General features: G+C 32.5%; 2 protein-coding genes across 2 annotated transcripts in view; one reads left to right on the top strand and one right to left on the bottom strand.

Annotated features, from left to right (window-relative positions):
• Positions 1 to 22,484, top strand: part of Ance-3 (angiotensin-converting enzyme Ance-3) — a 101,295-nt gene that overhangs the window by 56,229 nt on the left and 22,582 nt on the right. The window lies entirely within an intron of this gene.
• On the bottom strand, positions 3,574 to 8,837 carry CPG13 (cuticular protein glycine-rich 13). Its single transcript, NM_001312463.1, is given in 2 exon segments — positions 3,574 to 4,950; positions 8,810 to 8,837. Coding segments are annotated over 2 exon segments (1,143 nt in total). The 5' UTR covers positions 8,822 to 8,837; the 3' UTR covers positions 3,574 to 3,819.

Here is a 22,484-nt window from a genome sequence, read left to right as displayed (position 1 = left end):
ACATCTATGCCAAATTTTTGCGAGATCCATTCCGCCATAATTATTCACAATTTTAATGTTAGTATTGTTCGATTTACTTATTTGGTTCATAGATATGATTATTTAATTCATAGAAACTAAGAAATATGTACGTTTTATAAATTCTTGTCCGATTAAAATTTACTAACTATTAATACCCAATTTACCTAATTAAAGATTCTTATATATATTTAACCCTTAATTCGATGGTGTTCAGTGTGACGAACAACTAATAAAAAAAAACTACTGAACTATTATAGTTTAGAGAAAATTACGTAAATATGACTTTACTAGAAAAAAAACAGTTTTTTGCTACAAAAAATTTCGTCGAATTAAGGGTTAATAGATTTATTTTTTTGCAATCTCTGTATACAAAAACATGTCGGGGCCCTCTATCGGTGGTATCTCACACTAGAACGTATAAGTACTTTCGTAATCGATTACGTATAGCTTTATTATTCTAACATAATTTATTTTACTTAAGCTGTTTGTAGATGGCGCTATATGTCTACTACTACTTGCTACTTTGTGACTTTGTTTACTTGTATGAATAGTTTCATTGCTGTTTTCTTTCCTTTCTTCTCTTTACTATAGTTGTGAACAACGTTGTTGGGTACATAATTACTTAGTCTTTGTTATATATTATATTTTTGTATATATTATGTAGTCGCTAGTTGTTCCAAATATAAAAATTGTCTTGTTATTTACCCAAGTAAACCAAAATATTAAATTTATTAAGGTATTGTAACATTTCGTAACGAATGCCAATTAAAATTTTCTCGACAACTTGCGAACTAAACTGAATAACATACTCAATAAAAATGTTACGTAGGCAAATTTGAATTTAATTTTATTTCTGTTATACTCCTTTTTAATGTTACTATCTTAGTTCTCACTAATATTATAAATGCAAATATTTGTATGGATGTTTGTTACAAGGTATCTTCTAAACCGCTGCATGAAACTCGCTGAAATTTGACAGAATCAGAATACAGCCAGGAAGAACACGTAGGCTACTTAGTTTTTTTTTCGCGCGAACGGAGTCGCGGATGACAGCTTGTACAGTCATGATTGTGAGTTTTCATCGGTTGTCTTATACCTACTAACAAATGAGTAATCCCTCTAATTCTTTTTGAAAACTATAAGATAATAATTTTTGTAAGTAATTTTCTCATACGTTGAAAGTGTTATTTAGAGTATACTAAAATTAGGAGAAACAATTTAGTTTTGTCATTACATTTTAAAGAATTACTAATTTTTTGTAACGTTAATAATAAAATGCATATATCTGAGAAGAAATTCAAAGATATGTGTGAAGTCAACCAACCCGCACTTGGCCAGCGTGGTTGTCTATGGCCTAATCACCCTTAACTTAGTGTAGGCTCCGAGCCCCCCGGTGGGGACGTATAGTGAGCTGATGATGAATAATAAAATAATAGAAAAACCTAAGCGGAAGTATTAATGAAAATGTAAGAATTAATAGCAAAACTGCAATTAAAATCATAATTAACAAAATAGAATGGGTCTATTATACAAATTAATTTGTTACATGTGAAGTTTTTGTGCGCGACTGTACTATGCCTATGTGAATGTCTTAACAATAGCATAATACAAGCTTTGTTTCATGTATGTATGAGGACAACATTATTTGCGGAAATCACAAGATATGCAAGGGTCAGAGTAAAGTATAAAAAAACTACTGAACCCGTTAACTAGTTAATTTTATTTTTGTGTGTTTAGTATCAGATTCTTAGACTTATAGCAATCCTTAATCGATTCTGAGTGCAGCTAGAGAGTTTATTCAGAAGATACTTAGATTCTGACTTTGTTACTAATATTATAAATGCGAATGTTTAGATGGATAGATGTTTGTTTAGAACATAGTCTGGTAGAACACATAGGCTACTTATTAAGTTTTTTTTTTTAATATCGGACGGACTCGCGAGCGACAGTTAGTGTAAGATAAAGGCAGAAAGGAACTGCGTTGGTGTTCTTTAATTTTATAAAAGTGATAAGCTATTTGAATATGTCAAAATAAATTAACTAGACTAAAAAGTCTTAAGTCATCCTAAAAAGAGAACAAAGCTAAAGTTAATTTAAAATTAAGTCGTTTCTATCTGTGACAGTTCTAAGTAAACGAGAGCGGGGAGTGGCCCTTTTTTGTCGTTTAATAAAAAAGCTCCTGACTTCAAGTTTTTGTTGAGTTTAACTAAAAATAAACGGAGAATGTTAAATTGAATAAAATTTAAATAGAATGCTCGCTTTGACTAGGCGTTGGATTTACCAATCTTTTTTTTTATTTATTATCTGGAACTAACTCCTGATTCTCGCAAATAGATGTTTTAGTTAAAAGTAAATTGTGTCTCTTAACTTATTCGCGAATTTCGGACTTATTCTTATACAAGTTTGCCTAATCTTTTTCTCGAATCTATAAAATCTCGAAGACAGTTCTAGTTTTTATTAAAAATTACTTAGTTCTTTTAAATGAAAATTATTGGGAAAACGAAAACAAACGTGCAACTCGTTAAGTTTGTAGGTAAGGAAAGTCTATAAAAACGATGAAAGTAAAAAAAAAGAAATTAAAAAAATGACTAGTCAGGTCCCCATTTCAAATGGAAATCCTCTCCTCTGCCTACCCCTTTCATTGGAATCTTTAGTAAAAACCCTTTGCGTTATTATCACTATAAAGATACATTGTGTACGAGAAGGTAAACATTAGACCTTTTTATGTTCCCACGTTAACGGAAACATTTTATATCCGTCTTCGATTACATCTTAACAACCGGAAGATTAACCGTAGTAATTAAATTTGCAAAGTTAAAACAACAATACGTTAACCATCTTACACAAATCTTTAGTTCAAAAAAAATATTTGAGTTTAAAAAATACAAAAGTGATTTAGTTATATGTAATAAGATAGTTTGATCTTAAGGAAGAACCTCACTAGGAATAAAGAAATTACTACCTCGGTAACAATGGACTACATTTTATTAAATTATTTTTTTTTTGAGAATTTACTTTATTATACAGTGCAACGTTATTACGTAACTAAATATAAAAAAAAAACTTTACATGATCAAAAAGGCAACAATTTTTTGTTGATTGTATAACTATTTCTTCTAATTTTCTGATAAAACTTTTTTAAAATTTCGCCGAAAAAGCGAACAATCTATTTTAGGATCTTAGAACTTGTATTTTTTGCAAATATTAGACCAACAATTACAATAACAAATTGACTTATTGAAGTCCTATTTGTTGATTTACACAAGGTGCAAATTAAGTTTTTTATATAAGTTAGTCATGTAAAAAATGACCGTTTTAAAGTAATGCATATCTTAAATTGCTCTTATTTATTTATTTTATATTTAAATGGCAAAGTTATTGAATTTATTATTGTTAAAGTCCAAAGTTTTTGTGGTGTAACTCATGAGCCGCGACAGGCAGTCGTGCAGAGCGAGGCGTGTCATTGTGACCAGCCTCCACCGCCGCGTCAAGGTCAGCCATTGTGCTTCACTTAGGTACAAGTCTATCTCCGTAATAAATAAAATGCAGTTGCTTTTTTATATTTTTTACTTGTTTATTTTTACAGTCTTAACCTAAGAAATTGGTAACCTTTACATCACAACGTACTCGTACATACGCATATACACAAAAGAATCATAACATTTCATACAAATGATATTATAAATATACAAAAGAACGATGCTTGCTGGTGTCCCGGCCGCCGTTAACTCGCCGAGTTATAAATAGCGCAGGTGATTGATTCGCGGATAAACTAAATGAAATTAAATCTATAATACTTTAGTGGCTGTAGTGGGAGCTTCCATAGCTGTAGTGGCCACCGAAGTCGCTACCGCTGAAGTCGTGACCGCTGAAGTCGTGGCCACCGAAATCATGGCCACCATTGCCGACCAGCACGGGGACCTTCACGGGCACGGGCACTGGCTTCTCTACTGGGACTGGGATGTGCTTCTCGATGTGTACAGGGTAGGGCCTGTCGACGGGCACCTTCACGGGGTAAGCTACGGGCCTTTCGACCTCAACGGGAATGTGCTTGTAGACGGGGTAGGGCTCTGGCACGGCGACCTTCACGGGCACGGGGTAGGGCCTCTCGACGTGCACGGGGTAGGGCCTGTCTACGGGCACGTGGACGGGGTAGGCGACTGGCTTCTCAACTGGAACAGCGACGGGAACGGGCTTCTCGACGGGGTAGGGAGCGGGCACGTGCACGGGGTAAGGCCTGTCGACGGGTACCTTGACTGGAACTCCGACGTGTTTCACGACCGGGTAGGGCTGGGGAACGGGTACCTTTACTTCGACGGGGTATGGCACGTGTTTCTCCACGGGGTAGGGTTGGGGCACTGGTACCTTCACGGGGTAAGGTACGTGCTTCTCAACGGGGTAGGGCTGGGGAACGAGAACCTTAACGGGGTAAGGCCTGTCGACTGGAACATGGACGGGGTAGGGCACCTTCTTCTCGACAGGGTAAGGTGCGGGCACATGGACTGGAACTTTAACGTACTCCTTCACGTGAACAGGCACGTGTTTGACGACCTCATAGGGCTGCGGTACGGGAACCTTCACGGGGTACGGTACATGCTTCTCCACTGGGTACGGCACTGGTCTGTCGACGGGGACGCCCACTGGTACTCCTTTGACAAGGGTGATAGTTCTGAGGGTATCAGTGTGGGCTCCGAGGTTGATGGAGCCGTAGCCGTGGGCGAGACCGGAGTCCTGGATGACGTTGTAGGCGCCGCCGAAGCCGGAGCCGTGACCAATGTGGCCGATATCGAGGCCGCTGATTCCGTATCCGTAGCCGAGGTTCAGGAGACCACGTTTGTCCAGTTTTTTCTCCAAAGGCTCCGCCTTACTTTCTGTCGACTTATTCTCGCTGGCAGCAGCCGCTGCTACCAGCAGGAAAACTAGGCAGATCTGGAACAATTGATGCAAAAACATATATATAAATATATAAAATTATTGCACAGTGTATTAGATAATCAAGAAAGTGGACGGATACAGCGATAAATTGAATCTGTTTAAATAGTCAACATTGATAGATGCTGCTTGCATTATACGACTCTAAATTATAACATAACGTTACGTGAACAGTGACAATTGTGTTTGTTGATACAACTTTAGGAGTTTTGAAATTTACGATATCATATAACTTTTATTATCGTCTATCGTAAAAAGTGCCGGTTTATTCGTTATAAAAAATATAAAATCTTTCAATGAAACTAAGAAAAATGTCTAGAAACTAGTGTCATTTCTTGCCATACTTCTTTCGCACTGGCTTATTGATGTCACAGCGTTTGTCAACATCATACGTCCCTAATTAACCTACGTCACAATGCTACTTTTTGTAATACTGTCGCCATGTCACAATGCTGTTAATTGTAGGCAATTGTTTTTATGTTCAGAACAACTCATTTTGATCCTATAAAATCCATGGTTTAATTTAAAACTGCTTACGATGATACAAAGATTAAGCAAAATATATTAGTTTTAAGTATGAATTTTAATGAGTCGCTTTACAAATCTTTTAGGAATCCACACAAGTATTGACACTGGAATGTTAAAATAAACAAAATATACGAGGTCATTCTAATTTCACTTTTAAGTTACTATGTATATAAACATAAGTTTGACAAAAAAAATATTGAAAACTGTTGTTTTCATCTACTTAATATTATAATTTATTAACTATTTCTAAAAAGCAAGTATAATAAATAAGCATCAAGGATTTTAAACAGGTTTTATAAATGAAAAACCCAATTTTAGAATATTATCAAGGTTTATGTTGCAATGTGTTATCGCCTTAAAAGGTGTAAGCCACGCAATTTGTGGCTATTGATATTTTAAAATCCAAAATTGGGTAACATTGAATAATAAAAGTGTTCAAAATTTCTTTGAAATTTTACAACACTGAGATTTTTAGTATGACTTTATTATGAAGAAAAAAAAATTATGTTGGTATGCCAGCTCACTATAGGTTCCCACTGAGGTATTCGGAGCTTACCCTAAGTTACGGGTGACTAGACTATAGTCAACCACGCTGGCCTAGTGAGAGTTGGTTGACTTCGTACATATCTTTGAATTCTTTTGAATCTTCTCAGATATGTGCAGTTTGCATCATGTAAATCTAAAACCACATAGGTACATGGCGGGATTCGAACCCACGACCTGTAGATTACAAGTAAAGTGCTTAACCCCTGAGCCACCGACGTTCAGTGGCGTATGGCGTGGGTGTTTGCGTATGCCTAACAATAATGTGACAGACGTAAAAATAAATTATGCTAATTAAATAAAAAAGAAGCTCATGAATTATAATTAGTGATAATAAAAAATAAAACTCAGTTATATGTAACAGTAAATGCGTAAGTGTACGTAATTGGTTGAATAACGTTTCCGTGAGTCATCATTAAGACAGTTTTATTGATATCGACGACATAAGAATGTGGATTGTAAGACGGGAGTTCGGATGGAAAAAGTTTTTGCACTTACATAAGAAGCTGCAACATCTGAGTTTATTTTTAAATACATCATTTAATCGGTAATAACGATGCAATATAACTACGATGTAACTTGAAACATAAAATATTTAAGTTAGTTATAATCGGTTCCAAATTATTGATTGTCTTGCAACTTTTTTGAATTTATAACGTAAACAATCCGATAGAGTTATTAAGCTTTTAAAATTATTAAATTTTTTTAAATTAAATATTTAAAATGCCTCATAAAATTAAAGATTTATTAGGAATTATTCTTATATATATTAGTTTAATTTATAATTTAATTACAATTTTCAATTTCCATTTATCTATATTAAATTGGAACGTTTCGTAATACAAAGAACAAAAGCTCAGTTCACGAAATAAAAACACAATCTTGCATTGTTTGTACGTAAATGATGTTAATGGGTGGGAACTGAACGGCCTGGGAACTACAAATCGGCCCTCTAAGGATAGATTGCACTTTCGCAATCCAATTGCCACGTAACCTAACATCTAATTTAGAACACAATAAAACACAATATTACTGATAAATAATAGTAAATTTATCTGTTAAAAGAAAATTGTGTGATTTCCAAATCGTCAAGCCGTTTAAGCTACAGGATGTTAAAAATTGTAAATGTATGTAAAATTTCTTACGCTTAAAAACATTACTTTTATGTAAATCAGTTGTTTAGTATTAATTTGTCGGTGTAATTATTTTACACGATTTTAATTGTATGAAGTAAAATGATTTAGAACAGGATATATAATTTTTGCGTAGTATAGAATTGTCTCATTATTCATATTTTCGTTGCAAAAGCTACAAATTCTAAAGTGGATAAACCAGTCGTCATACCTTTTAAGGTAAATCAGGTTATACAGGATGCAGATATAATTTACGCAATTCTCTATACATATTTATATTATTTGTATATCTAACTATGTTATTAAAAGCTCTATCTTTGCCTACACTAAGATATAGAGAGTATTTCAAAAAACATTAAAACGATAAAAGTGTGCATTTAAAAAGATATCGTGATTTATTTGACTAATTAATTGTTATGTTAACATTTATAAGCTGTTCGTTATGCGCTGAATATTACGCTACATTTCCAATTACACGCAACTTGTAACAAAAACAAGGATCATAAAATACAATCCTTGTCAAACGAGTAGAATTTTCCTTTACGTAAGTGAATTAGAGACGGTCTATTTCCCCCGCATAAGTTACACAACACGAGGGAGTCAGGCATATACACACGGAGTATAGACACTCAGGTTTCCTGACTTCTCTTCCTTGTTTCGATAGTCACAAACCTGTCAAACTTGATCGGAAGAGAAATCTATTGTGACGCAATACAGGGATTGTCTAATATATTTCTAATATTAGGGCGATGGAAAACTTCTTGTTAAAATTCTTTAATTTTCAATTTGATAGTCAAAATACTCATTTTAAACCACAAATTGTAATACTACACCAAAAATTAAATATCAATCTTGATATGTATTTTAAACATAATGTTATGTAGAATTAATTTCTTTTTTGTTCATTAAATACAACGTATATTTATCTACTACTACTACGTAACAAATTTAAAGTATAGATTTAAAGTTTATTTGCCTATAAAATATAATAACGTTGCTACATTGGTTTTTGTGAGTGATGTTTGATGTTAATAGACGTATTTATGATGAAATTACTTAACTTCTTCAAAGTAATTGCAATATAACGAGTATTTGCTACTGAATTTGTTCGAGAATAGATAAGTATTCGTCGCAAGGTAATCTTGCAAATTATTCGTAGTGAATGTTTCAATGAAGTGTTTGCTCATAATTATTGACATGACCGTTATTGACGTTAAGAATTTAAGACGGAATATTTAAGTTTTATGATGGAAGTTAAAGATTTGAATTTGGAATAAAAATACGTATGTAGAGATGTGCGTTCAAAGAAAGCTTCGAAAAGCTTATAAATAATTAATTAATTATAAAATTAATTGAATCCAGAAAACGATCGAGTTAACATCTACGAGTTGCCGTTTATTGAATTAAAAGTATATCGCATGTGTAAACGTAAATCGTCTAATTTATTTAATTCGATTGATCTATTTAATTTTGAATGATATAAAGATATGCCCCACAGTATATGCGTGAAGACTTCAAAAAAGTGTGTCACTATCAAGATTTAATCTAATATTACTGACGATCACTTTGGTCACGGGACACACTTGCGAACACTTTTTTGAAGTCGTCACTGAACATCACTCGAACACTTTTACACTTAATTTATCACTCACCGTCGTTCTCATTTTGCCTCTTGAACGATGGTTGTTGGGATTCGAACTGGATGTAGTTTGGACTGTGTGTTGTGTTTTTATAGGTAGTTATTTGGTAGCACTTTCGCCATTGCCCCCCTAGTAGTCTGGATGCGGCGTAGGGTTGCCGCCACCGGTAAGCTCACTCCTTCGTATTCGTTGAATCGACAGCCACGAGACGGACGTCGCGCGTTATTTTTTTTTAGTAGCCAGTAACAAAAAAATTAAAACAAACAAAAGATGTTTGTTTTAATTATTAGTGTAGTTTTTTTAAATAGAATAATATTCATGAGTGAAAATTTTATAAGTTTTACGTAAAAATAAAATGTAGACATCTTAATAGGAACGGAAATTATTTAAATCTTTGCACTATTACATTTTAGTTCGAACTTAATTAGTGTGAGATTAATTAATTATAATAATTTTATTTTAACTTCATAACTTTATTTAGAGTTACCGTGTTTTAATTAAATATGTCAAGTTATGTGAAAAATTTTTACTTTCATTTGAAATAATTCCTGCATAATAATTGTTTCAAGTAATAAAAAAAATAAGGAAATAGTTTTTTCATACACACTTAGGTATCTCACGATTCTTATTCAACTTAATTATGTTGTTTTATATTAATTACTGACATTTTTGACTTATGTTAGAATCCTGGTTTAAACGTTTATATCAGCAGTTGTATATGGCAGAAAAAAGGATGAGTTCTAGTGATACTTTAAAGGATTTGTGGAGGAGACATGACCCCATACTGTATAAAATGGACCAAATGTTTAAGCTAAATTTTAGCTTTAAATCACAGTATTGAAGGTATATAATCAAAGACCTGTCAATTGTCATAGAACCTAAGGGTACAGGGTAAAACTCTCACTTCCTATCCACCCTTAAGTCTCTATTTTTTTTAATACTAAGTTAAATCCTGAGTTAGAGATATTGCCTAAAGTATTAGTATAGTAGAGTCAACTGTTAAATGTAAAAGAAAAAAATTGTTTGATAAATTACTTTACCAAAGAAATAAAAATATATGTAGCGTAACATCTATGTAGAGTCTTTGTATAAACTTTAAAACTTTAAACGAATAAATTAAAAACTTTAATATAAAATATGAACAAGGAAATTGTATTACGTGTAAGGTAACAGGCACTCGAAGTTTCAGAGTCCTTGTGAGAAACGATTACGTGCAGTCGACGCGGAAACTCGATCATTGGAAATTACGCACTTTACACTAAAGTACTTCTTAACATTCCGAAGAAATTATTACATACCAAAATAATCAACATGTCTTTAACAAAGGGCTGACAGACAGCAATCATTATCATCAGCTCACTATATGTAATCAGAAGGGGCTCGGAGCCTAACTTAAGTTAGGGGTGACTAGCCCATAGTCCACCACGCTGGCCCATTGCTTGACTTCACACCTACCTTTAAATTCGCGATTTTTTCTTTCGCTTTAAGAAGACAGCTATCATTTTTCCCAAAAAAAATCCAAATTGCTTTTTTTTACTTTATTTAATTCTTCTTATATAATCATATTCTTGTACAATGTACTTTATTAATAAACAATTTAATGTATGACGACTCAAACAGAAACTTCATTTGTTTGTTCGTATTTATTTTTAAAAATTATAAAAGGATACCGACGAGTTCAGATTAGATAATATCTGCAAAACCTAATTATAATTTACTTTAACCTCGACCTAATATCAAATTTCAGATAAAAACTCACCGAAAAAAAAATCACTTTAGCAACTCTATTATAAATAAATCCAGAATGTTTTACGGTTTAAATATTTTACTAATAAAAACTAACCTTAAACTGGTGTCCGTGTGATCTATTTTTAATTGTTACAATAGAAAGGTCAATTTACTTTGTATTGATTCAGGAGAGGTGTTAATAAAAATCTGGAATTCTTGCTTATTCAGCGAAATATGGTATGACCAATTGAAGGCGATCATTCATAACATGGTTCTACGTCTAATTAAGTTCTTATCGAATTCGTGATCAAATACTTATCATTATAAAGTTATATCTTACTAATATTATTATTGAAAATGTTTGGATGTATTTCCAAACCGCTACGACTTAGGGTCCTTCAAGAAGCGAGCTTATCACCACCTAAAAGGCGGGCAACGCATCTGCGGATCCTCTGGTATTGCTGATGTCCATGGGCGTCGTTGAACACCTCGGTGTTCCCGCTGCTCGTTTGCCCACTTCTGTTATAAAAAAAAATGTATGGATGTTTGAAGGTATCTCCAGATCGGCTGCATGGATCTTACTGAAATTGAGCATAGGTGTAAAAGAACGAAAGGCTTCTAAGTTTTTTTAATTCCACGCAGTCCGAGTCGCGGGCGACAGCTAGTTGTTTACAATGATTTAATCAAGCCTTATCTTTATGTAAAGTGACGTACATCAAGTGTACAAGTTAGCTGAAAGTGTCATTACGTTTGATAAAAAGTATCCACTTTTCTTTTAGAATCCAGTATGTCTTTGATTTAACTTTTTTTTAAACTCTATTATTTCCAAACCAATACGACTTAGTGACCTTCAAGATGCATACCATTTCCTTAAAGGCCGGCAACGCATCTGCAGTTCCTCTGGTGTTCCTGATGTCCATGGGTGTCGTTGATCACCTCGGTGTTCCCGCCGCTCATTTGCCCACTTCTCTTATAAAAAAACCTCTACTATATATTTTACGTGTATATAGTTCCGAGTTGTGTATTTAAATCATAACTTATCGTACTTGATAATTTCATGCGTATAATTGTGAAGAATTCGTTTTAATATTTCCTCAAATTAATTAAGTGTTAATACAAAGTTTGCAAGCAGAGGAAAGGTCGTTCCGGTAACCAATTACTTGAGCATTTCAATAACAATACACTTTTACGTTATTTATGATTATTTTTGTATGTGAAAAATCAATATTCAAGGTAAATTTTCCAAAATCGGTCAACTAAATATTTTGTTCAAAATTTTTCTGATTTTTTTTTATTATTACATTTGTGAGGTTTATGATCGAACGTTACAATTTCCGTAATTCATGTATTACCTTGTCCATTTGTTATGAAATAAATTAATTAAATAGTTGTATCGATATATGATCCAAATATGGAAAGTTACATTAATTCGAAAGTTAACATGTTCAAAAATTATGAATAACTTACTATTTTTGTTTAATTTACTGTTACATAATTAGCTTTCAACAATTTTCATAAACTGATATAAAATTGACTAAACACTCACGTATATTCGTTCGGTGGCGGCACCGACTAGTTTCGAGCCCATCGGGGGCCCTTCATCAGGATCAGTGAGCGACGGGCTGCATCCGCGAAATAATACCAGTACCACTGATCCTGATGAAGGGCTCCCGATGAGCTCGAAACTAGTCGGTGCCGCCACCGGACGAATATACGTGAGTGTTTAGCCGTTTTTATATCAGTTTAGTATAATGTTTCACGAAAGTTTGAATAGTTTAATTTTCATAAAGGCACAAGTACTGTCACTTTGGAAAAAGAGCGACAACAGACGTCATAACCTCGTCATTCCTTATACTTTAGTATCTAATACAACCTGTTGTAAAATAAAAATAAAAAACAAAACATTGTTTTGATTGATGCATTGTTAATTGCAACGTAAGTCCATAAACGCAACTAAAATTATCACAGACACAAATTTGAACATCCTTTATGCAGTGTTGCTATACATACAAGTACAGAAGGATTAAATTCTTCTCTTACTAGTGATGATATATAAATGTAAATGTTTCGATGTATGGATGGATGGATCTTTGTTTTGATTTCTTGAACGGTTGCTTGAATTTCACTAAAATTTGACATATATCTAGAACATATAGGCTACTTATTTTTTTATAATACACGGACGGACGTAGTCGCGGACAAACAGTTAGTCCTAATAAATCTTACCATTTAGAACATATAGTACTTTCACATACGTTGACAAGATTACGCGGTGGTGTTTACGTAATTCACTTTGGACCAGTAACCTTGAACTCTTAGACCCTAAAATGGGAGCAGCGCAGGCGGTAGAGTTCAGTATATGATTATAAACGCGACGGTTATGGAGCTGTCGAGGTTCAACCAGTTCTGGACCAACGTTTCCTTCTGCTTACTTAACATGCACTACTTATTTTATTTAACGAGCATTATTGCATAAAAAACGAGTTACGAAAATATTATTTAAATATTTCTTATTCAATTTAGTAAATATAATATTCAAGAAAACATTAATTGTGAATAATTGTCTCATAAATGTTATAATTTGTTTTGTAATCATTCCATAAACTTTTGTATTAAAAATACAGTTAAGCTAAAAAGTAAAAAAAACATTAGCCCCCTGTCTTCATCTTTCTCATTAAGTTATTAGAAATTGCAGAATCGCTTTGCACCACAATTCTCAAATCTAATTTAATTTTTAACAAAAATAGCTCGGAACTGTATCCTAAATATCGCAAGAAATAAGTGTCGTATTCAAAAAAAAAGGTGGACCAATACGAAATATTATTTTGTGAACCTTACACATGAACGAGAGGATTCAATTGTTTTTGTGACGTCACTCCAGGACATACGAAAGGATATCATGAAAACTAGACAGTAATTATAGATAACAATATCCAGAGTAACTTGATTTTTATCAACTAAAATATTTCTCTATTTAAAAAGCAATTATACGTCAAAGAGTTCCGTTAGTTTTATTCTATTGTCGTAATTCGATCAATGTTAGTAACTGATAAATATTATAACTAAAATAAAGTTCCAAGGTTAACTGTTCCACTTGAACTTGATGAAAACAAACCTTTCTAATCTTTGTCTTTGATACGGTTAAAATTATAGAGAAAAAACATTAACGATACAGTTGTTTTAATAACATTCTTATTTGAAATACGCAAACGGTTTGTTATCATTTGTGTATATTAACATAGAATTTTAGACATGCTTTTATAAGCTGTTAACTTTCAATCGCACGGGCGTTTTTTCAACGCCTCGTTTAAACGCAGCAATGGCGGTTCCCGAATAAGGAATATTTGAAAATCGCTATTCTCGTATTTCATTCGTTCACCGCTCAAAATGCAAAACTTCGCGATAAAAAGTTTTAAAAGCGCTGCCGTATTAAAATGCATTTGTTTTTTTCAAACGCTTTTTTAACGCGCGGTAAAAAACTTTGCGAATGGGATCTTACGGCCGAAAGATTTAATAGTTCCTGAATCACTTAGTACAGTTTTAGTATGAGAAAACTACACTAAGGTGCTGTTAACTGACGATCTAAGAGCGGCAGTTAATGATAGTTTATATTAATCGATATTATTAATAAGGATGTTGAAACAGCACTATCAATGCGTCACCGTCACAGTGTAAGTTGCATCAAGAAAACATAAATATTAATCCGTTAGAATTGACACCCGAGGTCATCCGGACATAGAGGATTAATAACGTAAATTATAAAATGTGTGTATTAATTAATTTATTATAATACTTTTGAATGTTCAACATTTAATATATCACTGAGTGAACGTTTATCAATTATGTTAGGCAATTAAATTATTTTTTCTTAAACTTATGTTCGTTTTTTGAATTTAAAGATCGTAGAATTATGATAAGGGTTGTCCTACGTCTGACGACACACACAGGGATGGCTTTTTTAGAACTGCCGCTGTTTGCCTAGATGAGACGACTTTACAGTTTCACTGGGCTCCGCCACCACACGGATGGCTATCGAAAGCACTATAATAATTTCAAAGAACTCTTCTCCGCAATACAAAAGAGCTCTATGTGGTGAACAACAGAAAAAGGGATATAAAAAAAATTACTCATGAGAACAGATTTGCGAAGATATAAAAAGGATTTAAATCGTAAAGAGTTACTTTCATTAAAATTCTTCTAAATCTAAGATGCGTATAGTGCGTTAATAACATTGTGATTGCATCAATACGTGCAAAATAAGCGAGTCTTGCAGAATTACAAACATCTTACGAGAACACGTGAGAAGTCACAAATGTAACGCAAACAGCGGAAAAACAAGCGTACGGATATTCGATACTCAGAATGTTTCGTAATTATACAATCGTTCAGAACAATCGACATATCCCCTTACTTTGATTTGGATATGACATATTGAATATAAAACACGTTGATTTGTGGTCAATTTACATAATTAAATTACAATCTGCGACACAATCACGCAAACGAACTTCTAATAAAAGGTTCGAAAATCCGATTAAACCTCACTGAATCCATTAAAAGAACGTATTTCTACGTTTTATTGAGCATATAACTTCATTATTTTAGTTGCACATGTCAAACGAATTAGGACACCTAAGGAATTTCCTTTATTATTTTATTTGCTGAAAATTTTAACATATTTATATTGGCAATATTTTGCTTATTATTATTTTCTCACAGTTAGCTATCGCGTGAACGTATACTACTCAAGATCTAGGCGATTTACGCAACACTACTATAAAAAGACATCGCCGGGTCAATGTTCCAATGTGGGTGTGTTTATAAATCAAACGACGTAAATTCTCTTGCATATCTCTAGGATTTCCTTTCAAAAAAACATTGTATTTCTGCCAATAAGTTGCACAATGAGATGCGAATCTTTCACATGTACGGATGGTTTTTAAAGGTGCGTTTCCACGATAGCTTAGAGTTTTTAAGTGCCTGGCTGTCTGTGGTTGGTCGCCTCGCGTCCGTCCTCGGAATCACGCATCGTGGAAAAGCGCCTTAAGTAATGTTATTCTCATTAATGTATGTGTGCGTTAACGTTCGTGTGTTTGTGTGTGACGGTGTTTCGAATCAATGTAGGTTACAACCATTCACAAAAAACGTCGAGTTATAGTCGGCGCAACATTCTCGACCTTGTGTCTGAAACAAAGACGTAATTGCCGAAGATATTAGTGCATGTGATGTAAAAGTGATTCGCGTGCCCGCGACATATTGTTAGCGTTTTCATGGTCGATTGCAACAATTTACTTGTGTTAACAACACCTACGAGATATCTGGATCGTAAAGAAATATTATATTTATGTAAACATAACTTATTTTATTAACAAAAGTTAAAGCATCTTCAACTTCCAAACCTAACCTTTGATTAAGTAATTCTAAAACTATATTCAAATAAATATAATTAAGTCCTTAAGAGGTTACGTTCTATTGCTTATTTTGTCCAGAAGTCCGCGAGAAAAAAAATTATGTTTCCCTTCGTTCTTCGTTTTGATTATTAATTTACTTTACTCTACATTGTAAAATATATAATTATTTTTATAAACAACAGATAATATATAACATTTGATATTACATAAGTCCTTACAAAACATTCTCAGCTCACAAACCGGTCCCCACTCGCCGCGAGATCTTTGTGCGTTAATATTATTATATATTTTGTAACCTCAACCCGCTTTTATGTAATTCCTATTTACTGTTAACTCTTAACTTACAACTCGTTTACGTTTTTAAAATACATTGTCGTAGTAAAACATCCAACAATTGACAATCAATTGTGACAAATGGTTTTGTGACTCACTTATCGTGGGTTTCTCAGGCCAAAATCTCTGTATAAAATACTCGTCATCAGTCGTTATCTTTAACAAAACAGAGATAATGATATTTTTTAAATGGGGATTTGAGTCTCAGCAACCTACGGTTAGTTTGTCAGAAATATCCAGTTAGTAATACACTAATCTCCCTTTATTAGTTCCAGATATCTTTGCTACGAGTTCTAACTACCCTTTCTTTGGAATATCGCTATAATATTTTCTAAAAGATAACACGTTGTGAATCGAGAAATTGCAACGACCTAATAAAATTATATCAAGTAATCATCAATATTACCTGATCAATACGTAATCTAATAAATTATTCATCTATCAATTAAACTTAATGGAAAGTAAAATTAAACAAGTTATATAGATAACTGTCCAATGTAAACGTAAAACTAACATGGTAATAAAGTTTTTTAACTACGGTAAAGAAATGTCGTAATGTTACCAAACTCAAGATTAAAACTTTACGGAATTCCCTCCCCTCTTTATTTATCTACTCCCTTCTTACTTTAAAAAAAGACTGATTTCTTTTCTATTCTTCTCATGGTTATAGATAACACTGAGTAACTATTCCGGCAATGATCATCGGGGTTAGACAAAGTACATATGCTTGGAAGCGATTCCACAACGAACTTCACAAATATATGGAACTGACGATAACTAAATAATAAGTCGCGCGTCAGTTCCATTTTTGAATTTCGTTATAAAAACGCTTTGAAGCGAATGCACTCTGTATAACCCTGCTTATTCATTTGTCTTGTTGGTTATATTTACGTAAACTTCTCAGATTTAAATAATTTTGAACTAAACTATGATACCCTTATTTGCGTGTCAAAACAACCTCGTAATATGTTGGACCATATTTTCTCTTAAAATAATAACTAGGCCGGGGTCGAACCACATAACAGTTGGATTTTACTGCAGTGACGTATTATTATTCCTTCAATTCTCTTTAACAAAACAATTATAATTCTTGTCTTACTTCTCTTATTTAATAATATTATAAATGCAAATATTTAGATTGATGGATATTTTTTTGAAGGTATCTACAGAACTGCAGAATGGATCAAGAGGAAATTTGGCATACATATAGAACATAATATGGAAGAATACATAGGCTACTAATTATGTTTATTTTTAATTCCGCGTGGACGGAGTCGCGGGCGTTTGCTGGTTAATTTATAAATACGTTCAGGGCAGTTCTATGGTAAGGCGGTGCAAGAGAAAAGTATCAACACAAAAGCACTGCGTAACATTTGACTGACATGAGAACTTAATGAACAATGGACTTTGAAAAATTCCTAATTGTTTTATATCTGACAGTTGTGATGGATTTAAGTCAATTGTTATTTGGAAAGAGTAATAATATAGTGCAAAATTATATTATTTACTTTATTTTAATTTTATGACAGTAATTATTGGAAAACAACTTTATTTCTGTCCAAAAATAATCGCATTTGTTTTTTTGTTATTTAAAAACAAATTAGTTCGTTTAATTATTCTAAATTTAAATTACCTTAATAACAGTATACAATATTTTTATTACTAATTTTTATTATTTTAGTAATTCTACGTATTTTACATTAAAACTGATTTTTTATTATTTGTTCAAATAGTTTTTAAAAAATACAAAAAAAAACGTTACCATTTAATCAAAGCAGTAACGATCTTTAAACAAACATAAAATTACTAAAACAATTATCAATCGATTTTGAATCCAATTCCAAATTCACAAAGCTTAAAATCAATTGTCTTTTACCGTTTATTCGAAGTACAATACAAGGTAACCCATATACTATTACAATGATTAATTAAATATAAATAGCAGAGATTTTCATCAGCGCAGCTGAATAGAGAACAATTAATTTGGTAAACCTTTTCTTCGCAACGAATGCCATTTATTATCAAGACTATATCATTCTTTCTTGCATAGAACGTTACAAATCAAATGTTTCTTAACAATTGTATGCATTATTAGTGGTTGTTTCGCGCGGAATTAAAAAAAAAAGATAATTTATCCTATGTGTTCTTCAAGATTGTGTTCTTTATGCCAATTTTTAGCGAGATTTGGTTAGCTCCTCTGGAGATACCTTTAAACAAACATCCATCCATCTAAACATTCACATTTATGACATTAGTAAGATTAATAAGATATTGTTTTTTATGTAAACGACGAACGAAAACATTTTTATATTACGTTCAAGAGATTCGTCTTGTTTCACATAGGACAGTCTTAAGCGCTTTATCAAGAAACATTATTTTTCTTAAATTTCTTTGAATTATATATCTATTAGATTATATGCTGTCACCCGCAACTTCGTCCGGGCTTAAAAGTTAATAAATAGCCGATGTGTTCTTCCAGCCTATGTTCTACATTTATGCCAAATTTCAGCTAGATCTGTTCAGCCGTTCCGGAGATGCCTCGTGGCCATAAACGTCACACATTAGTGATTATCAAATCTTACTAATATTATAAATGCGAATGTTCGGATGTATGGATGAATGGATGGATATATGTTAGAAGGTATCAAAACATAGAATATAGTCTGGAAGAAGTATCGGGTGACAGCTATATGTTAATAAACATTATGTAACGTTTGGCACAAAAATATAATATACCGGGCATTTTACAATGTGATACAAAAGTTTGCTTCATTTTCATTTCTTTTTACCACAAAAATTATCAATAATGAGATGTAATGATAAGTTGTAACTTGCACACCGACATGATGATTTGATTGCTACATTCGTAAAACCTCTTGTTTACAGGAAAATGTATTAACAAAGTTATATTACATGTCACCTTTACTGTAAATTTCAACTGTCGTGACATAAGTATATTGTTATCTGTCTTTTTCAATATGACTGAAAAGGATGACAATGTTTTTGTTGTACAGTTGTAGACTCATGGAATCGTTTACCAACTGCACATTTCTGTCATCTCATTTTAAGAAACAATTATTGTTAAAAGCATTTTTAAACCACGTTCTTGTTAAAAGTGAAAGAAAAAATAATTATCTCACCTTTGACGATTTTATGTGATTAAAAATTATGACTATTATGTTATTTTTAACCTTAAAATCTTTAAGTTTTAAGATCAACTTATACTGAAATAAAATATTTTTTTTATTTTATTTTTTTCTCAAAATATGTGACTGTCAGTATATTAGTGCCTTTATTTTGATTCATCTTCAGCTCACTATACGTCCCCATCGAGGGGCTATGAGCCTACCCAAAGTTATGGGTGATTAGGCCATAGTCAACCACGCTGGCCAAGTGCGGGTTGGTTGACTTCACACATATCTTTGAATTTCTTCTCAGATATGAGCAGGTTGCATCACGATGTTTTCCTTCACCGTAAGAACGTCGGATAAATGTACATATGTAAAGGGGAAATCGAAAAACACATTGGTACATGGCGGGATTCGAACCCGGGACCTGCAGATTGCAATTCAAGTGCTTGACCCCTGAGCCACCGACGCTCTACTTTACTTTGATTAGAAAATTAAAAAATCTGTATTTAACAAAAAAACCGTTATCACAAAATTGGTGGGACTCCGTAGCCTACACTAGGTAAAAATGTAGGATTGTTTTTTTTCACTATTATATACTAGTTAAGCATATTATAATTTAGTCATAATATACATATCTAAAATGTTATAACTGACTGTATGTGAATAAAAACATAAAGTTACAGTTCACTTCCTTTACCACTGATTAACAAATATCGATATATTTTCGATACTAATCTCGTATTTCCTTTAATTAATACAGTACTGTTACAAAATCTACCGCAAGGTTTTTTTTTATATCAAGTGACAACGTCTTATATTAGAGTAATACAATATGGTTCGCTCTAAATTAAATTGTGCAATGTAAAGTCATCATCAACCTGCCCTTATCCCTATTGAGGGTCGGCACAGCATGTACTACTCCTCCATACATCTCTATCAGCCGTCATATCCGAGTCTACCCCCTTCTTACGCATATCCTCTTTCACACAGTCATTCCATACTTTTTTTGGTCTTCCTCTACCCTTGTAGCCATCCACATTCAATCTCATTACTTTTTTGCTTATATCATCATCATCCCTCCTCATAACATGTCTAAACCACGCTAATCTTTTACTCCTCAATTTCTCGATCAAATTGTGCAACGTAAAGTAAGGAATTGAAATACATTTGACAACTTGCAGCAACAAATTAACTTATAAAATAATTATGTTAAAATAAGTTAGCAAAAGTTATTTAAATAAGGTAACTTTGTACGTATTAGATTCAATTCTAGAAATAAACTTTATAACAAATTTTTAAAGCTCTGAAGTTAAGAACCTGAATAATAACTGTCATATTACTCGTTACAATAAGCATTTTTTAATTCAGAACTTTTATTCTTTAGTTTTCAGTTTATAGTTAAAACAGATAAATCTGTTTATTTTGGTTATCATTGATCTAGTCAGGTTAGGCTAAGAAAAGACAGGCGAGCGAGTTAGTCACCGTGAGAACTGACCGATTAGTCATTGCTTGTTCGAGGCTGACTGCACGCCGAATATCGATTACAATCGAAAAGGATATCGATTTTATAATATCAACTTTTTAATAAACATTTTTGGCAATGTCAATCGAAATGAAATTTTCCAAATTATTTCCCACAAAATGTAGTTATCAAACATTTTTTATTTTTTTATTAAAGGGTCTTTGTTGTAATGCGACCATGTTAGCAAATATGTTATTTAGAAGACTTATGGTCGCTTTAGACTAACCTTTTTTTTATATTTCTTAAAAGTTGTTTTAAACGATCTTTATTGTTGCAGTCAACTGTTTGTATTCTAGACAATTGAAAGATTGCATTTCTTTCCTTTATTAATCTTCATTTTCATTAATGATGTAATGTTCGAATTTCGAATTAATATTTATTTAATTATTTTAATATTTAAAATTGGAAATCTTAATATTTCTCCTTATAGTCAAGCAAAAACTACGTCAATTGGAGGTCGATCGTAAAAGGGATATTGAGAAGGCGGCTACTTCCGTGTTCGTGCGTGACGTACAATACTGTCATAACACCATAAATCAGACATACCACTCACATTCTATAAACCAGGCAATTGTTATCCCATGAAATTGAAATAAGCACGATGAGAATTTATTAATAGACTAGCTGTAGCCCGTGACACCGTTCGCGCAACTTATTTAGTAGTCTTTGTTTCTTCCAGACTATGTTTTATACCCATGCCTAATTTCATCGAGATCTATACATACGTTCTGCAGATATATACCTTCAAACAAACATCCATCTATCCATTTAAACATTCGCATTTATAATATTAGTAAAAAGTAAAATTGCTAAGATTTTTTTTATTTTATCAGTGTTGTGAAATCAGTCTACAGTCAGCAATCATCCTACAACTTGCCGTGGGTTTCTGAGACTTTTAAGATTATTCCCGTTTAAAACATTGTTATCTCTCTGTTCTTCTGTCAAGATAATTATGTTTTACACAGAGATTTTAGTTTCGGAAACCCAATGTTAGATAAAGTAAAAACAAATAAAGTATTAAATTACGTACCACTTAATTATATTATCTTACTTTAACTAAAACTTACTAGTTGGTAGCTTATTATTATCGAACTTTAGTTAACATTGACCGCATTATTTCAATCTATGATAACGGGACTTAAAAAAAAAGATAATAAAAAAATCAATCAAAATATAATACAATTTTTCTTTTCTTATTTATTGGTTCCGTATACATTTTTTTGGATTACGCTTTGAAATCTTCATTCGAATCAGAAGTTAGTCCACTCTTTTTAAGACGACTTCAAAAAGGAGGTTAATAATTCGTCTGTTTTTTTTACACTTCGTCTAAAACATTATGTATGTCACTTCTTTTTATATGAAATCTTATGAAATAACACACTAACACTAAAAGGTTAATGATACGTCAAACTGATGGAGACGCACATTCTGCAACAAGTACAGATTAGGAAATCAATATACAAGTACATAGATATATAGGACATGCTACAAAAAACACTAAAAAAACATTTTTTAATATCCGCAGACTATAAAAAAGACTTATTAATAATTTTATTTTAATC

The sequence above is a fragment of the Papilio xuthus genome, unplaced genomic scaffold (genome assembly GCF_000836235.2).
Source record: "Papilio xuthus unplaced genomic scaffold, Pxut_1.1 DF827777.1, whole genome shotgun sequence".
NCBI classification, from domain to species: Eukaryota; Metazoa; Arthropoda; class Insecta; order Lepidoptera; family Papilionidae; genus Papilio; species Papilio xuthus.
This window is presented reverse-complemented; position numbering and strand designations above follow the sequence as displayed.